The sequence below is a fragment of the Plecotus auritus genome (assembly GCF_963455305.1).
Source record: "Plecotus auritus genome assembly, chromosome: X".
Classification (NCBI taxonomy): Eukaryota; Metazoa; Chordata; class Mammalia; order Chiroptera; family Vespertilionidae; genus Plecotus; species Plecotus auritus.
The window spans coordinates 32,358,089-32,375,608 of record NC_137784.1 but is presented as its reverse complement, the minus strand read 5'-3'; the positions used below and the strand labels follow the sequence as shown (position 1 = coordinate 32,375,608).

General features: G+C 39.8%; 1 protein-coding gene across 2 annotated transcripts in view; it reads right to left on the bottom strand.

Annotated features, from left to right (window-relative positions):
• Nucleotides 1-613: 613 nt before the first annotated feature.
• CHM (CHM Rab escort protein) overlaps nt 614-17,520 on the bottom strand; it is a 259,883-nt gene continuing 242,976 nt past the window's right edge. For both annotated transcript variants that reach the window (XM_080652894.1, XM_080652895.1), the window contains 2 exons: nt 9,286-9,443; nt 614-1,392 (listed from right to left, as the gene is read on the bottom strand). In XM_080652894.1, the coding sequence (XP_080509020.1) occupies nt 1,201-1,392; nt 9,286-9,443 (350 nt within the window). In that variant the 3' untranslated portion in view covers nt 614-1,200. The remainder of the gene's footprint in view (nt 1,393-9,285; nt 9,444-17,520) is intronic.

Here is a 17,520-nt window from a genome sequence, read left to right as displayed (position 1 = left end):
GAGGTTTTTGATAGTCATCTCCAAGTCAATGGGAAAATTCTGAAATAACTTTCCTTTCAGAAAAGCCATTCTAAAGATGGCACTGCATTTATCTTCAAAATCATTCTCATAGAATAGGCAGGGTATTACTATTTCTACCTTACCTATGGAGACACTAAGGCCCAGAAGTTAAAAAAATTTGCCTGATATTATCAGTAGTGTAGCTAGGACTAAATTTGGTCCACAGAAAATTAGGCTAGTGCTCCAGTTACTTACAGAATTTCCAAAGACCAATGAGCCTATCTAAATCCTCTTTCCATTTCTTCAGTATTGAGGTTTCCTAGTATATAAATGATTCACATATAAAATCACTACTAACATTTAAAAACATTGAATAATGGGCTCATGACTTCTTTGTTAAAAAACTTCTACTGCCCTGGCCGGGTCGCTCAGTTGGTTGAGCTTCGTCCCATATGCCAAAAAGGTTGCTGTTTTGATTCCTGGCACATGCCTAGGTTGAGGGTTTAACCTCCAGTTAGTGTGCCTTTGGGAAGGACCCAAACAATGTTTCTTGCATCAATGTTTCTCTCTCTCTCTCTGAAGTCAATAAAAACATATCATTAGATGAGGATTTAAAAAACTCTAAAAAAGATCTACTTTAATAGTAGCACTTTAATACTTCTCAGTAAAACAAAACAAACCTCTATTGCAAACACAGATTCCTCCCAGTTCATACTTTAGTTTGTCTCAATTACATTTATAAACACTTTTATCATTTGTGTCATGATGCTCACACCCTTAAAGAAAATATAATTAAAATAATCAAAGGAAATAAGTGAGCTGATTCTGAAGATGTGGCTTTCAAAGAAAGATCTAAGTGGCAAAGCAAACGCTGTACCAAAAGTACAGAATTATTAACAATGCATATGATCACTTTCATCTCCCAAGTTATATTCCTGGGAATCAATCCATTTATAATTTTAATCTGCTAAACTCTACAGGTTTAGTGTCTTAAAGCAGATGAATCAATGTGCTTTAGAAGTATTTTGTGTCCTCTTTGAGGAAAATCCCTTTTGTATTTCTATGACCTGGTTTCTCTTGGTAATTCTGCATGACAACTGGCTGCTGCTTTCTAAAATTTTTCAAACAGCTGCTCAATCAAGAAGACTCTGAGGCCTGGAGGAACTTCCGAAGTGGGATATATAGTTTGGTGTATATCTGTTATTCAGAGTGCTCCTCTGGCTTCCACAGGTTTGCACTTTCCTTGGGAGTCTCTAAATTGGCCTCTGGTACGACACCGGATTCTGAAGTCCTTGGTTGTAAACTGTCTCCATCCAGAACAATGTCTTCAGGATTTGGAGGGGGTGGACAGAAGTCTTCATTGGGGCAGATTTGCTGGAAGAGGGTCTCAGCCTGGCCAGGGAAGAAAGGACACAATACTTTTTGGACATCAGTTTAAAATGTATATGCCTTTCTGGCATTATTAAAAAATATTACACAATCTCTAAGTTACAGAACTTTACCCAGTATACATGACCTTCTAAAATCTGCTTTCAGAATTCCCTGACTTCTCTCCCTCTAACTCTACGCATGCATTCAGATCCATCCTTCAAGTATATAAGCACCTGATCAGATTCTTTATAAAGTGTTCAGATAGTTGAGAATTTAAGGACATTCATTCTACATGTCAGTCAAATACAATTTCCCTTAATATCCTTTACATAATTTCTGAATAGAACCTATTTATGATATCCATATAGTTTAATTGAGCATATAATAATTTTAACAAGTCTTGTTCAAATCAAGAAAATGTTTCATTGTTTGCTCAATTATTTCATTTTCTGGTACAATTTTTCTTCCCCTGGGCTTTAAGGAGTATAGCACAGTGTTTAAGATCATGGACTATGAATAGATATCTGAACATGAATATTGGCTCTGTCACGTAGTAGCAATGTGATTTGGGAATGCTTACACACCTTCTGAGCCTTGCTTTCTTTGTCTATAAAATAGCAGAGACTAAGCCTCTGTATATGGTAGCTATTATCATTGTTATTCATCATAATATAATTTAAAATGTTAACATTTAAGCAGAGTTTAGTCTGGCAGGATAGGAGAAGAAGAAATTAAATGTAATCATAATTAACAACAAATACACACAAGAAAGTAAATGTGGCAAGTAGCATTGCTACTCTATTCTAAACATATCCCTACTTTTATTTAAATGAATAAAGCTAATTGTTAGATAAGAGTCCCAGCCAATCTAGGGAGCTTGCACTCTATCCTATAAAGGAAAGCCACTCAGAGTTTTAAGATATATGCTTGTTTTAAAGGCTATATGTCCTTCTGTACCACTTCAACCCTCCTTCCCAAGGTACACAGAAGGTCATCAATTAGGTCATGAGTTGACAGCCATAGCCTCCAGGGCAAATCCAGCCTGTTGACTGATTTTGCAAATAGTTTTATTAGAACACAGCCATTCTCATTCCTTTATCTATTGTCTATGGCTGCTTTTGCATTGCAATGGCAGAGTTTAGTAGTTGCAATAGAGAGCACCACAGCTGCAAAATTTAATCTATTTCCCATGCTGCTATGTACAGTTAGATTCCTACATCAGGTTATTAAAACTGGAATTCTTTGGGAATGGATGGAGGGGTAGTAAACAGAAAATTTTGAGCTTTGATGTGGAGTTGAAAGATTGCACAGGGAGAGAAAAACAGCTTCTCTCTTTCTTGAGTACAGTTTAAGGGCATATTTTTAGTACATGTCATTTTACCAAGGATATTTTAAAATAGAATATTTGAGACATCTGCTTTGTTCCCCACTCCAGGAACTCACCATACTTCATTGCTGGTGACACTTAGTCCTTGGAAGCAGGAGGACGGAGGTCAGACAGAACCTCCACCTAACACTTGAGTTTCTCTAATAGACTTTTTGTCTTTTATCTCTACTTTGTCTGTCTATAAAAGTTCTCCCTCTCCTGCAACCTCTGCATGCAATCAATCATCAAATGCTGTTGATTTTATCTTCTAGTTCTTGACTCTACCTGTTCCTTTCTTACTGACATAGCCCAGGCATGCACCACCTTTCCCCTTGACAACAGCAACGTTTCATAACCTGGCCTCTTGGATTCTCCCATGCAATCCATCTCCATGCTGCCCTTGGAGGAATATATGGAAAATGAAATTCTGTGTATGCCACTTTGAGGCTTAAAATTCTTCAGTGACTCCACATTTCAAATAGGATAAAAATCCAAGATCCCTACTATGGTTTACAAAAATCCTTTAGGCCTATGTTCTCTAGTGTTATCATCATCTACTTCAATTCATCTCTACCTCTCAGACTTTTTGCTTCACTAACACTAGTTTATTTATTATTTATTAAACAGGACATTATGTTAGCCTGGGCTGGTGCAGAGGCTATAACATTTGAAATGTTGAAATTTGATTGTCTTCCAATTAGATGGGGAATTGCTATTTATCTTTTATATCCCTCTCTGTGACTTTCTTTAACTCCTAGATAGATTTCATGGCCCCTCTGTATTACATCTGTACTTTGGATATTACCTATAATTACATATACCACACTACACTGCCATTTGTTGACACATTTTTCTCCTTTACTAAACAGTGATTTATTCAGGGATGACAAGGACTGGGTTTTAGTCAAATCTGAATCCTTAGTTCAAGGCATAGAGGAGAAGCTCAATATATATTTTAATGATTGGCAGACCTTTAAAAACTGTATGTTGTACAAATGTTGAATCCTAATAAAGAGGGAATATGCAAATTGACTATCACACCTTAACAAGATGGCTGTGCCCACAGCGGAGGCAGGGATCCCATAACACAAGATAGCTGTGCCCACAGTGGAGGCTGAGTTCCCATAATGAGAATTAATGAGCAATCAGCAGGGAACTGAGGCTGCGCCCCCCGCCTGGTGGGGCTTGACAGGCGACCTCAGGCCATGCCCCCTGCCCAGGCGCCAGCCCAGGGACCTCAGGCTGTGGCCCCTGCCTGGCAGGGCTTGATGGGGGACCTCAGGCTGCGTCTCTCACCGGGTGGAGCTTGACAGGGGACCTCAGGCTGCACCCCCCGCCCAGCAGGGCTTGATGGGGGACCTCAGGCCAGACCTCCTGCCCAAGCACCAGGCCGGGGGACCTCAGGCTGCGCCCTGGCACCAGGCCAAGTGACCTGAGGCCACGCCTCATGACCCGGTGCCAGGCTGTGGGACCTCAGGCCGAGCCCCACAACCTGGCGCCGGAATAGGGGATCTCAGGCCATGGCCCCTGCCCTGGCGCCGGGCTGGAGGACCTGAGGCTGTGCCCTCTGCCTGGCGGGGCTTGATGGGGACCTCAAGGTGTGCCCCCTGCCCTGGCCCAGGCCGGAGGACCTCAGGCTGTGCATCCCGCCCCGGTGCCAGACCGGGAGATCTGAGGCTGCACCCCCCGCCTGGTGGGGCTGGACGGGGGACTTCAGGCCACACCCCTCTCCCCGGGCCAGGTGACCTGAGGCCGCACACCCACACCGGGCGGGGCTTGACGGGGGTGGGGCTGGCAGGGCCTGGATCTAGCCCAATGGAGATGAGGCCGGCCGGGTCTGGGTCTCGAGCGATTTTGAGATGCACGTGGGTGGGTGGGGACTTGACTCTGTTTCCTGTGGCATGCCCTAGACTCTGACAGGAGAAATATTTTCATGTACATTTTACTAATTTTCTTTCATCTCTGACACTTCTATTATAGAGAAAGGGCAAATAGCAGTACTAAAATACTTCCTCTAATTAATTCCCTTTTAATGTGCATGAATTTCATGCACCAGGTCACTAGTCCTATATAATAAAGAGGTAATATGCAAATTGACCGTCACTCCAACACACAAGATGGCCGCCCCCATGTGGACACAAGATGGCCGTCACAAGATGGCCAGCAGGGGAGGGCAGTTGTGGGCGACAAGGCCTGCAGGGGAGGGCAGTTGGGGGGACCAGGCCTGCAGGGGAGGGCAGTTGGGGGCGACCAGGCCTGAAGGGGAGGGCAGTTGGGGGAGACCAGGCCTGTAGGGGAGGGCAGTTGGGGGGGACCAGGCCTGCAGGGGAGGACAGTTGGGAGGGACAAGGCCTGCAGGGGAGGGCAGTTGGAGGTGACCAGGCCTGCAGGGGAGGGCAGTTAGGGGCAATTGGGCCAGCAGGGGAGCAGTTAGGCATTGATCAGGCTGGCAGGGGAGTGGTTATGGGGTGATCAGGCTGGCAGGCAGAAGTGGTTGGGGGCAATTAGGCAGGCAGGCAGGCAGGCGAGCGGTTGGGAGCCAGCAGTCCTGGATTGTGAGAGGGGTCCCAGATTGGAGAGGGTGCAGGCTGGGCTGAGGGACACCCCCCCATGCATGAATTTTGTGCACTGGGCCTCTAGTATAAATATAATAATTTTACTTTTACTTTTATTCCAGTTCTGTGTCTCACACCTTGTCTCCCTTTCACCACCTCCCTATAAGATAGACTTTCTCCTGGACCCCGGTCCTTGTGGCTGAATCCCACTAGATCTGTTTTCGTATACCTCTGTCATAAACAATCTCTTTCCTAAGACTGCCAAGCAATTGCACTACCCTGATTTGTGCTCTACCAGCCTATGGAACTCCCACCATTAGCCCATTTGCCACTGGCCTTTACTGATGCCAATTTTCTACAGCCAGACTCTAGCATTTCTGAAGTATCTTTCTAACTGCTGGAATTTTTTTTGGTCAATTGTCATGTTCTGGAAAGTCTATCTATAGTTATGTTATCGGCTGTGTTGCATTTGCCAATTAAGCCCCAGTTCTGAGAGTCCTCATAAAGGGGGCAATTGAGAGTAGTTAATTGTCAACTTTTAATTCTCCATGCCCCTTATAAGCCAAAAGTTAGCCTAAAGGATGAAGAGTTTCATGTGGTTAAAAAAAAATTAAAAATGGCTAATTATATTGTGACTTGGTTTCCTTACATTGGAAAGTACAAAGAGGACAATCTGAGTTATTTAAGCTATGCCTATGTTTATTTAACATACATTCACACAAAATAAAATAAATATTTTGGCAATTCAGCAGCTAAATGCATTTAGGATATATCCACATTAACAAGACAAAGGTAGCATAGCACACTAGATGAATGCACAAGCACTAGGGTCCCACAGATTTGAGGTTAAATCTTGGCTCAAAAACGTATCAGCTATGTGATCTTTGGGCAAGTTATTTAGCCTCTTTGGGCCTTAGCTTTCTCATCTGTAAAATGGGGACCATGGATATTTACCTCATAGAGTTGTTATGTGGACCAAATAAGATACTATATATAAGATGCTTAGGATAGTGAATAGCACACAGAAAATGCTCAATGAATGGCAACTTCAGGAAATATGATACCTAAAATTGCCCTCTCCCACAATGGCAGGAGAAGTTAATGATACTGATAGTTTATACAACCTATAAAGCTGAACTTCAACTTAAAAATGTGCCAAAAGTCTCAAATGAGTTGCTAATCTATCCATAAAAACAATGTTCTAAATGGTGATTAGGTTGCCAATCCATGCCAGACCAGCCAATTTAACTCATTTTATACCTGAAGTATAATACAAAGAGTATAGTACTATTTAACTATTATTGTTCCCATGGTAGTGACAACTACTAGGGGATGGGGGCCCATGAGGAGGAGTGAGCTATCATTGCCTTGGAAGTAGGGGCCCATAGACAAGTCTGTTCATCAGTATGTGTGGGTAAATGACACAATAGCTGTATTAAGAGAGATCATATATCAAGCTCAGAAAAAAACTTAATATAAACTACAAAAACTAGCAAGTCACAGAAAGAATCACAACTATCACCTAGGCTGGCATCATTGTGGTGATAATAGGGAATGTCTTAGTGTTCTCTGGCATACAACTTTAATTTGTGAGTTTTAAAAAGAGATCATTTGATATTTTTAGCATGTCTTCAAATCATAAATAGTTCCTTATGAACACAAGGAAGATAGGTCTAAGTTTTTCAACATCTATACATTTGCAAATAAGAAAAGCAGATGCAGCCTGCTGGCATGTCTCAGTGGCTGAGTGTCAACCTATGAACCAAGAGGTAATGGTTCGATTCCAGGTCAGGGCATATGCCTGGGTTGTGGGCTCGATCCCCAATGTGGGGTGTGCAGGAGGCAGCCAATCAATGGAATGATTCTCACTCATCATTGATGTTTCTCTCTCTCTCTCTCCCCCTCTGAAAAAAAAATATATAATTTAAAGCAGATACAAACTTGCTAAATGGTAAAATGAAGCATCCTATATAATAAAAGGCTAATATGCAAATCGACTGAATGGATGAACGACCAGTCACTATGATGCACACTGACCAGCAGGGGGAAGACGTTCAATGCAGGAGCTGCCCCCTGGTGGTCAGTGTGCTTCCACAGGGGGAGATCCACTCAGCCAGAAGCCAGGCTCACACCTGGCCAGTGCAGCAGCGGTGGCAGGAACCTCTCCTGCCTCCGCGGCAGTCGGACATCCCCCGAGGGCTCCTGGACTGCGAGGGTACAGGCTGGGTTGAGGGACCCCGAGTGCATGAATTTCGTGCACTGGGCCTCTAGTTTTATTTATAAAAAAGAAAAGAAGGTGCCTATGCTTTCTACATAGGAAAAGCCTAGGTGATAATCTAAGAGCTTTTATAGACAATATAGCAAAGAGAAGTCATCAATTACTGAATGGGATGAACACAGGATGATATACTGAAATTAAAACACAGTTTATCTGAATAAACTGGCTATTTGTACATTATTACTGATGTCCTTTCAAGTAGGTATTATAATATTTTCTTCCTAATGTGAAGTTAAAAGCTATATAACAAACTTAAAGACTACTTATATTTAATAGCATGTAATAATTAGTACCCAAACCAGCATTATTATTATAATCTACTGTGCCAATATTACACTCCTGAAAACTATGTTCTTAGGAAGCAAATTACTACATAATAAAATTATAATTTAATTATAATTTTGTACCTTGCAGTTTAGATCACATTAGCACTTGTATAATAAGCCGTTATTAAAAAGGCCTTCCATTTTGGTTAAAAAACATTAAAGTTCACTCAGGAATAAAAATGACCTAAGCTACCTGGCTGAAAACTTGTTGGCAATTTCTGCTTGGAAAAAATTGGAACATCAAAGCAAAAATTACTTGGTAATTTTAAGCCATAAATGTAGATCTTGAACCATCTTGGATTCCTATTAAACTAATAGAAAGAATGATGGATGAGAGTTGTGACTTCCTGCTTTTGTAATCACTGGCTGAATATGATTATCCAGGACATCCATTAGACCCTGAAGATGAGAAACAAAGACTCTGGTGGAAAACTGTAAATGTATGGGTCATGGCCTTGCCGCTATTACTAAAAATTAAAGGTTCAATGAGGCCATTTGCTCCTATAAGATCCTTGTCCCCAGTTGGACTGAACTTTCCTTCTGTGGTCTTAGAACAATGTTAAATTATCCATTTATTGATTCAATTGACATATATGAAACTGTTTCTTTCAAAAGTTTAGATTTGTGCTTCAAAAATGATATTTTCTATTCTTCACTTTCTGTCAAGTGCAGAAAAGTATATTTATATATGCATATGAATCTTCAGCTTAATGGAATCATAGTTCACTTTCAGCAGTTTGTGTCAGCCTGCCCCACACCTCTTCATAGCCCTGCCCAGGAGTACTGTCACAAAATTCCACTTTCACTTAACACACTCCTCAGCAACTATAATAGCAGCCTTTGGGACACTGGCTTGCGTGAAAATATTAAAGGAATCATATTAACAGTGAAAAACCATGTTACGTGTTGTTTTCCTAGATAAGAAAATGCCTTAAGACCATTTTAAAATTACATTTTGTTTGTCTTACTAGGTACTCTCCTTTATAAATGACTCAGGCTGACAGAGAAGAAAGTCTGTGAATTTCAAAATAATACAATGATAGGCCAACAGTTTAAATTAGAAACAATGTTTCTTTAGAATACTGGCATTATAAATTCATTTTTCTAAATGTATATTTGTAGCATTTTATATTCTTATTCCAACAGTGGAACTCATAAATGATCTCTTGTAGTTCATCTTTATATTCAATAACGTGAAAGTATCTGATACTTTATTTAAAGTAGCTTTGTTGTTTATAGAAAAAAACTTTAAGGGCAAATTGTAGAGATGATATTAATGAGAGAGATACTTTTCTAGTCTGTTTTCCCAACCCGCAGAGGAAAAAACATTTCACTTTCCCTGCCACACCAACTTCTTAACACAAGACTGAAAAACCCCAAAAGCCTTACCTGTTTGACTGCATTATCATTTCCTAAACCACAGTCTGGGCCAGAGCAGACATAAACGTTAGATGGTAAATCATTATAAGAGTTCCTGCTGATGTCTGAAGAATCTCTCATATTGAAGTAAAGAGCCCACAGAAGTCTTGGCTTTTCAACTTCATTTTCTAAATGAAGACATAAATTTTACTTACATGAAAACCACAATTTGCCTTGTTGATAACTACAATATACAGTCAGTTACTAACAAAGTCATGAGTATGTATTTTAATAAATTAAAGCTTTGTATGTATACAATACTAAATCTACATTCATATTCCTACTCTAATACATACGCATATTTCAAGCAATGGCTTTTCAACCTAAGACAAATTAGATTTTTAAAATTAATTTGATTATTAGTAAGTTACATAGATTTAACTCCAACTGTGTTCTCTCGGATTTGTATTATTTCTCCTCACCAGTACCAAAGAGCTTATGATTACATTCATCCTTAAATTATGCCTCTAAAGACAATAGCACACTTTGGTTTCTTACATATCACATACCAGCTTAAAAATTATATAGTAATTTGATAGTATAATGGCATTATGAGATGCCCAGAATAGACAAATGTACAGAGACAAAAAATAGATTAGTGGTTACCTAGGGCTGTGGGGAAATGGGGGTAAATGGGGGATGACTGCTAATGGGTTTGGGTTTCTTTGTGAGATGATGAAAATATAGTAAAATTGACTGTGGTGATGTTTGAACAAATATTAAAAGACACTAAATTTTACACTTTAAATGGGCGAATTATATGGTATGTGAATTATATTTCAATGAAGCTGTCATTAAAAATAGCATATACAGGATTAAAACTTCCACATTTTAGCTTACTAACACTTTGTCCTGCTGGATTACAAAATTAATGGGAACCAACTAACAAACAGAAATAAGGCTAGACACTGCAAGTTGTTTCAGCACACATACTCTCATTTAACAGCAAGCATCTATATTATGAGCTAGAGATTGGGCTAGTAGCAGGGGATACACAGAAGACTTAGTCCTTAATCTTTTGCTTTTTTATGTTCCCTCACACAGGGCCTAGTACACAACACATGCTCAATGAATAATTTCTGAATTGATTTTAATCCTGTTTTCAGGTATAATAAAAGTATGATGTGCTTATTAAAAGGCCCCACTTTATTTGCCTCAATACCTAAAGCCTATTCCTTGCTATCTTAATAATTATTTTTCTATCTCTGTTCCTTAGAAATGCTATGATTAAATTGTCTTTGGTTGAAAACAAAAATATTGCTGTTAAAATATTTACTTACTACATCATTTTCTTTAGTCTGAATCTGAACAAAAATTCAAATTCTATATAATGATAATGGATATGTATGAAGATTACCCAAAGCCATGAATCATAAAGAAAATGCTAAAGGTATAATTATCTACTTGGTTAACTTTTGTTAAATTGGTAATCAATTGGAAATTTAAAGCTAATTGCAGTATTCAATTAACAAGAATGCCCCATTCCCCAATTCAGGATGAACAGGATCTTACAGTATTTAATATAAAATATCTCTATTACAAGAAAATCAAATATGTTATTTTTCTAATTCATCCTGAAAACTCAAAAATTATCACTATGATAGGATGAAGAAACTCTGAATATAAAATGTGACCCTTTGAGATACTCCTTTCTAATACTAAGATCTATGAGTCTAAGGTACCACTAACTTAAGGTAAGCACATGATAGATGGCAAAACCTATTTATTGACAAAATAAAGAGACAAAAGGAACTCATTTTACAACTAAAAGCATATGGCTGTTAGTACACTTATTGGTGAGTTTAGTTTCATTACATCTTATAGGAAGATAATTAAATATACCGCCTATGAGTTCTAACACCAGATTCCAGGAGCACTGCAGAATAGTGGGCTAAGGTCTAGAAGTCCTTTAATATTGCCCAGTCTGTTTCTGAGCATATACAAAGAGCTTGTATTTCACGAAAGGTCTAGGTCAGAGGAGGGCTTTCTCTAAATAAAAGTTGGGGCAAATGAATAATCTAATAAGTTATAGGAAAGAAATTTCATAGAGGTCAAAGCTTTGAAAAAGAGACCATGAGGAAGATGAGAAGTTGACATAGGATGAAGATAAATGCTCCTGATACAAGGGAGTTATCAGGCTTTGACCTTAAAACTCTCAAAGAGACATATAATTGCTTCATCTTTTTTTTGAGGTCAGTTGGAAGGCAGCAAGATAGCTGGAAAAAGAACATGTACACAATTGTCAAAGTACACAATTGTCAAAAAATATTAAAGTTGCAGAGGTTTGGCTAGGAATATATCAATTGGCCAAAAGTAAAACTGGTTATCTGCAATAGCTCATTTTATTCAAATAGACTAGAGACCCGGTGCATGAAATTCGTGCGGGGGGGGGGGGTGTGTGTCCCTCAGCCCAGCCTGCACCCTCTCCAATCTAGGACCCCTTGAGGGATGTCTGACTACCCGTTTAGGCCCAATCCTGGTGAGATCGGGCCTAAACGGGCAGTCGGACAACCCTCTCACAATCCAGGACTGCTGGCTCCAAACCGCTCGCCTGCCTGCCTGCCTGATTGCCCCTAACTGCTTCTGCCTGCCAGCCTGATCACCCCCTAACCACTCCCCTGCCAGCCTGATTGACACCTAACTGCTTCCCTGCCAGCCTGATTGCCCCCAACTGCCCTCCCCTTCAGGCCTGGATCCCCCCCAACTGCCCTCCCCTGCAGGCCTGATCGCCCCCAACTGCCCCCCTGCAGGCCTGGTCCCTCCCAACTGCCCTCCCCTTCAGGCCTGGATGCCCCCCAACTGCCCTCCCCTGCAGGCCTGATTGCCCCCAACTGCCTCCCCTTGCAGGCCTGGTCCCTCCCAACTGCCCTCCCCTGCTGGCCATCTTGTGGTGGTCATCTTGTGTCCACATGGGGGCGGCCATCTTGTGTGTTGGAGAGATGGTCAATCTGCATATTACCTCTTTATTATATAGGACTAGATGCCCAGTGTACAACATTTGTGCACTGGCGGGTGGGGAAGATCCCTCAGCCTGGTCTGCACCCTCTCTCAGTCTAGGACCCCTCAGGAGATGTCCGCCTTCCAGCTTAGGCCCCGCTCATAGCAACTGGTTGTTTTCTCATTTAGTTGATTTGCATATTAGGGTTTTATTACATAGGATACCTCAATCTGTCTATCTACCTACCTATCATCTATCCATCTGTCTCCCTGCCCTCACAGAACTTGCCTTCAGTTTAATATTTCATTTTTCCTCCCATTAGGAATGACTATTTCTGTGTGAGCTATAATAAAGCTATGCACAGGGCAGATTGAGTATCAAAGGCTGTGTCAAATAGGAAGGCTTCACAATGCAGCTGACAATTGTTTGAAGACCTGAAAGCAGAGTAGGATTTAAAAAGGGACAGACATTTTTTGAAAAGCCAAGTGCATGCATTTTTGAAGATAGCCCTCCATTGCTACACAGAGGACCCTGGCACAGTGATTCTCAACTTTGGCCACCCAACTGAAACCACCCAGGGAGCATTCAAGGCAGACATGCCAGGCCCCTGCCCCTGAGATTAGAGTTTGTTTGATCTCAGAAGAGGCCTGGTCACGGAGACTTTAATAGTTCTCCGGGTGATCTTCATAAGCAGCCAAGGTTGAGCGCCCTTGCCTCAGGTTGATAGGCAAGAGGTTGTAGGTAGGGAAAAACTGGCTGTGTTACCAGGCTGTTGTAAAAACCTCCTATGTATAGGGTTGGACAAAAGTAGGTTTACAGTTGTGAATATGCAAAACAGAGTTAATAAAGCTATTGTAATAATCATAATCTGCATGTCTTTTCCCATATGAACCACTGTAAGCCTACTTTTGCCCCACTGTGTATAATAATTTACACCAATTGTGAAAGTCATCTAAATTACTGGCATACATTTGTTCATAGCGTTCCTATAGAAAGTTATAAAATCTTCTTGCAATGTATTTCATTTTAGCTTACATTTCCAGAGTATTTTAGACACTTCCCTTTATAGTATAAAATAATGTTACTTGTGAGACTTGAAAATATTTTTATATTCCCCATTCTTATGTGGATGAAGGCAAAATAAAATAAATTTACTGTCTTATGTAGGATACAAATAAAGTGTCTAATCCATTGCCAGGACTGGGCTAGATAATGACATATGTAATCTTAATTTATCTTCCATAAACTCATTTATGCCCACATAACCATTTTATGTATGTATGTGTGTGTATACGTAGACAACAAAGTACAGGATTATTAAATGCACAACTTACATTAATAAACATTATTTTTCTGAAAAAATATTATTAAAACACTTTCTTTTTAAGTGCAAAGTACACTGTTTAGCTCTAGTACAATGTTCTGACATACCTTAGCGAACATCAAGGGTCATGTAGATTACTATGACCTATTGTAACTACATTCTTATCACCAAATTACAGTGTTCACCTGGGTGGAATGCTGGTTAAACCCATTCACAGACACCACTTAATCCTGGAGTGATAATGGTTAACATAACTAAACATGACTTAGGGAAAACTCAGGCTGTGAGGTAATTTTTTAAAAATATTTTTTATTGATTTCAGAGAGGAAGAGAGAGGGAGTGAAAGCTGAAAACATCAATGATGAGAGAGAATCATTGATTGGCTGCCTTCTGCACATGCCTCCTGCTGGGGATCAAGCCCGCAACCCATGCATGTGCCCTGACAGGGAATTGAACCTCGATCTCCTTGTATATAGGTCCATGCTCAATCACTGAGCCATGCAGGCTGGGCATGCCAAGGTAATTATTTTAAGATTTATCTGAATAAACCATGGTGGACATCTGGCCTCTGCTCCCTCTTTCACCTAATTTCCTGCCCATGTCCCACTCCCTGCCTGCTCTCACTCACTGGACTCCTCACACCCTTGGAGGCCACATGCTGCTTCTGACCCCAGGAAGTTTCACACCTGTTCTATCTCACATGTTACCATCACCATCACCATCACTGAGATGGTATACCTGATTACTTTAATCTAAACAGGTCACACCTATTTCTTTTCCATGATTTTTTTTTTCTTCTGTGAATTAATTCCAAGCTGCCAGCTGTCTCACTCTGTTCTCCTTCTGGCGGCCTCCCACTCTGCAAAGTTCTCCAAGCCGCCCACTCTGCTCTCGGCCTGCAGTGATGGTCCCAGGACCCTGGGGATGGGGCCTGGCACCTGACTGGGACCCAGGCTGCTTGGCGCCGCCCCGCCCCTGGCTGCTTGGCACCTGCATGTGCAAATTAACCCACCTTCTTTGTTGGGTTAATTTGCATACTCACTCCTCATTGGCTGGTGGGTGTCATGGAGGAACAGTCAATTTGCATCTTTCTCTTTTATTAGTGTAGATAGTGTGAAGGCCTAAACAGTAATAGATAATTTAGAATAGGACCTTGGGCAAATTAACTGGGGTAAGTACAGAACAAGGTAGGCAGATGAAAATCAACACTGGCACACCAAATAAAAGCAATAAATGGTCTAAAGATGAATGCTGTGTTTAGGGAGAGCAAACTATTTTAGTAACATATCAGAGTGGCACGAGACCAAGAGTAGGAGACTGTCACAGCCTCGATCTAGTCTGGACACAACAAATACAAAAATGAATTAAGATAAAGCATTTGACTTCTCAGACGAACAATTAACACCCTCACCATCCACCAATTTCAAAATAACATCCCTTCGATAGATTATTGGATAAAGATGTGGTACACATATACAATGGAATGCTACTCATCCACTAAGAAAAGATAAAATACTGCTATTTGCAACAACATGAATTGACCTTGAGTATAGTATGTTAAGCAAAATAAGTCAATCAGAAAAAGCTAAGAACCATATGATTTCACTGATATGTGGGATATAAAACTGAAAACTCATAGACACAGACAATAGTATAGTAGTTACCAGAGGGAAGGGGGGTGAGGGTAGTAAAGGGTAAAGGGAGCCAAATATATGGTGACGCAAGATGATTTGACTTTGGATGGTAGACACACAATGCAAAAGGAAGACCATGTATCATAGAACTGTACACTTGAAACCTATATAATCTTTTAACCAATGTCATCCCAATATATTTAATAAAAAACGTAACACATAAAGGAACGTCTGTTTTTAGGAAGTGCTGTTTTTTTGAGATAGGAAATGAATGAGATGGAATGAGGTAACCCCACATGCCATGCACAATGGAGGGAAAACAAGAAAGAAGATGATGCAATGATGATACTACATTGTAGACATTTCAAGATACTATACTAATGAAATTCTAGCTTCAATTCATATTTTTAAAAAAAATCTCAATTTCCTAGGTAAAATAAAAAACCACTTAGGACAGTTCTATGAGTGAGACTGCTCACTTCATGCTTTGAAGGATATTCTGAAGTCTAGAAGAATAAATACACATGTCAATTGTGAGCAATCAGTTAATTTTCTCACCTGCAGAATCAGGTTTATTAAGCATAAAACATTTGACATTTCTTTGGATTAGTGTAAGGAAGGGTTTAGAGATCTTTGATGTTCTTAAAGAAGCCTGGAGGTAGGGCTCTTGGAAGTATTAGTATAACTGCTTCTTAAGACAGAGCATTATATCAAGAGCTCTGGCTAATACCTAAAATGGGAAAAAGTAAGAAAGAGAGGGAATAGACAGAAATCTTCACAACCTAACTAAATTTCTCAGATACAATGGCAAAGAAGGACTACATTTGAGAAGAGAACATTATCTTTTACAATAAATAAACTTCCTTGTCCAGTGAATAGGCTGACTTACACAAAGACTTATGAAGTAAAGCATTACAGAGAATATAGAATTCAAATAAAAAGAAAAACATCTCAAATAAAGTTATTCCTTTGGCACATATTTTATCTTATTTTATTTTATTATTTTTTTAATCTTTACCCGAGGATATTTTCCCATAGATTTTTAGGGAGAGTGGAAGAGAGAGGGAAAGACAGAGAGAAATATTGATGTGAGACAAACACATTAATTGGTTGCCTCCTGGGTTAGGAGGAGCCTGCAACCTAGGTACGTGCCCTTGACCACAATTGAACCCAGGACCCTTTGGTCCACAGGCCGACGCTCTATCTACTGAGCCAAACAGGCTAGGGCTCTTTGGCACACATTTTAAAACAAAATATTTACAATGCTCTAAAGAATAAGGTTTCAAAACATTGTCAAATGATCAAACATAAGAAAAGCCATCCATCTGTAAAAACAGTGGCTTTTGCTACAGAGAGGAATGTGCTTTAATGTATTAAAAGTTCATATTGCTCATAAAGTTCCTTCTTCCTCATTTAGGCAGGAAAATGAATTGAGTTCTCTTCTCCAGGTGACTTTGCCTCTTTGACCTGCCATGGCCCAGTGCTCGCTTTATCTGGTGATTCATTTTCAATAACTCCAACAGTATTTGTTCTGACATTTTAATTAAAATATGACCACTACCTCATCCTGATGATAAAAAGGCCTATATGTTAGTGAAAACTGGCCTCTCAGTGTCTCAGTGCACCTGAGGACCCCTCAGAGCTCATAGTTCTTACTAAAGAATTTTACTCAGGTCCTAAACAATACATCATTTCAAAATGGGATCACTTTCAACATTAAGATTAATGTTTAAAAATCTAAAATGGCTAGAGGAAGCTAAGTAATGAACATGTAACTTCCCTCACTTGATTTTTTAAGAAAGAACAATTACATGCATTTAAAAAGTGAAGAACAATGATACAAGATTTAAATTTAGTATATTATTTGAGACTATCACACAATAAAATTAAACAAAAATTATTTAAAAGTTTCAGAAATAAAGGAGTTCAGAGCTTTTATAAATGAAGAAATTAAAGCCAAAGATAAAACTATGATTCCAAATCAGGTTTAGGAATATTATCATGTACCATAACTTTGTAATAAAATGTTTAACAATATTCTAAACATTTATATGAGCCTTTCCAATGAAGAAAATGCAAATATGAAAAAAATAAATTACAAACTAAAGTGAAGCAAATTTTTAGATTGTAGGGATTTATTCAGGCAGCTCAAAAATAATTAATTTATATTGTTATTAGCTCCAGAGAACAGAGCAGTTTGTGTATTTATGTAAATACTAGAGGCCTGGTGAGTGAAAATTCATGCACTGGAGGGGGGGTTCCCTCAGCCCGGCCTGCCCCCTCTCACAGTCTGGGAGCCCTCAGGGGCG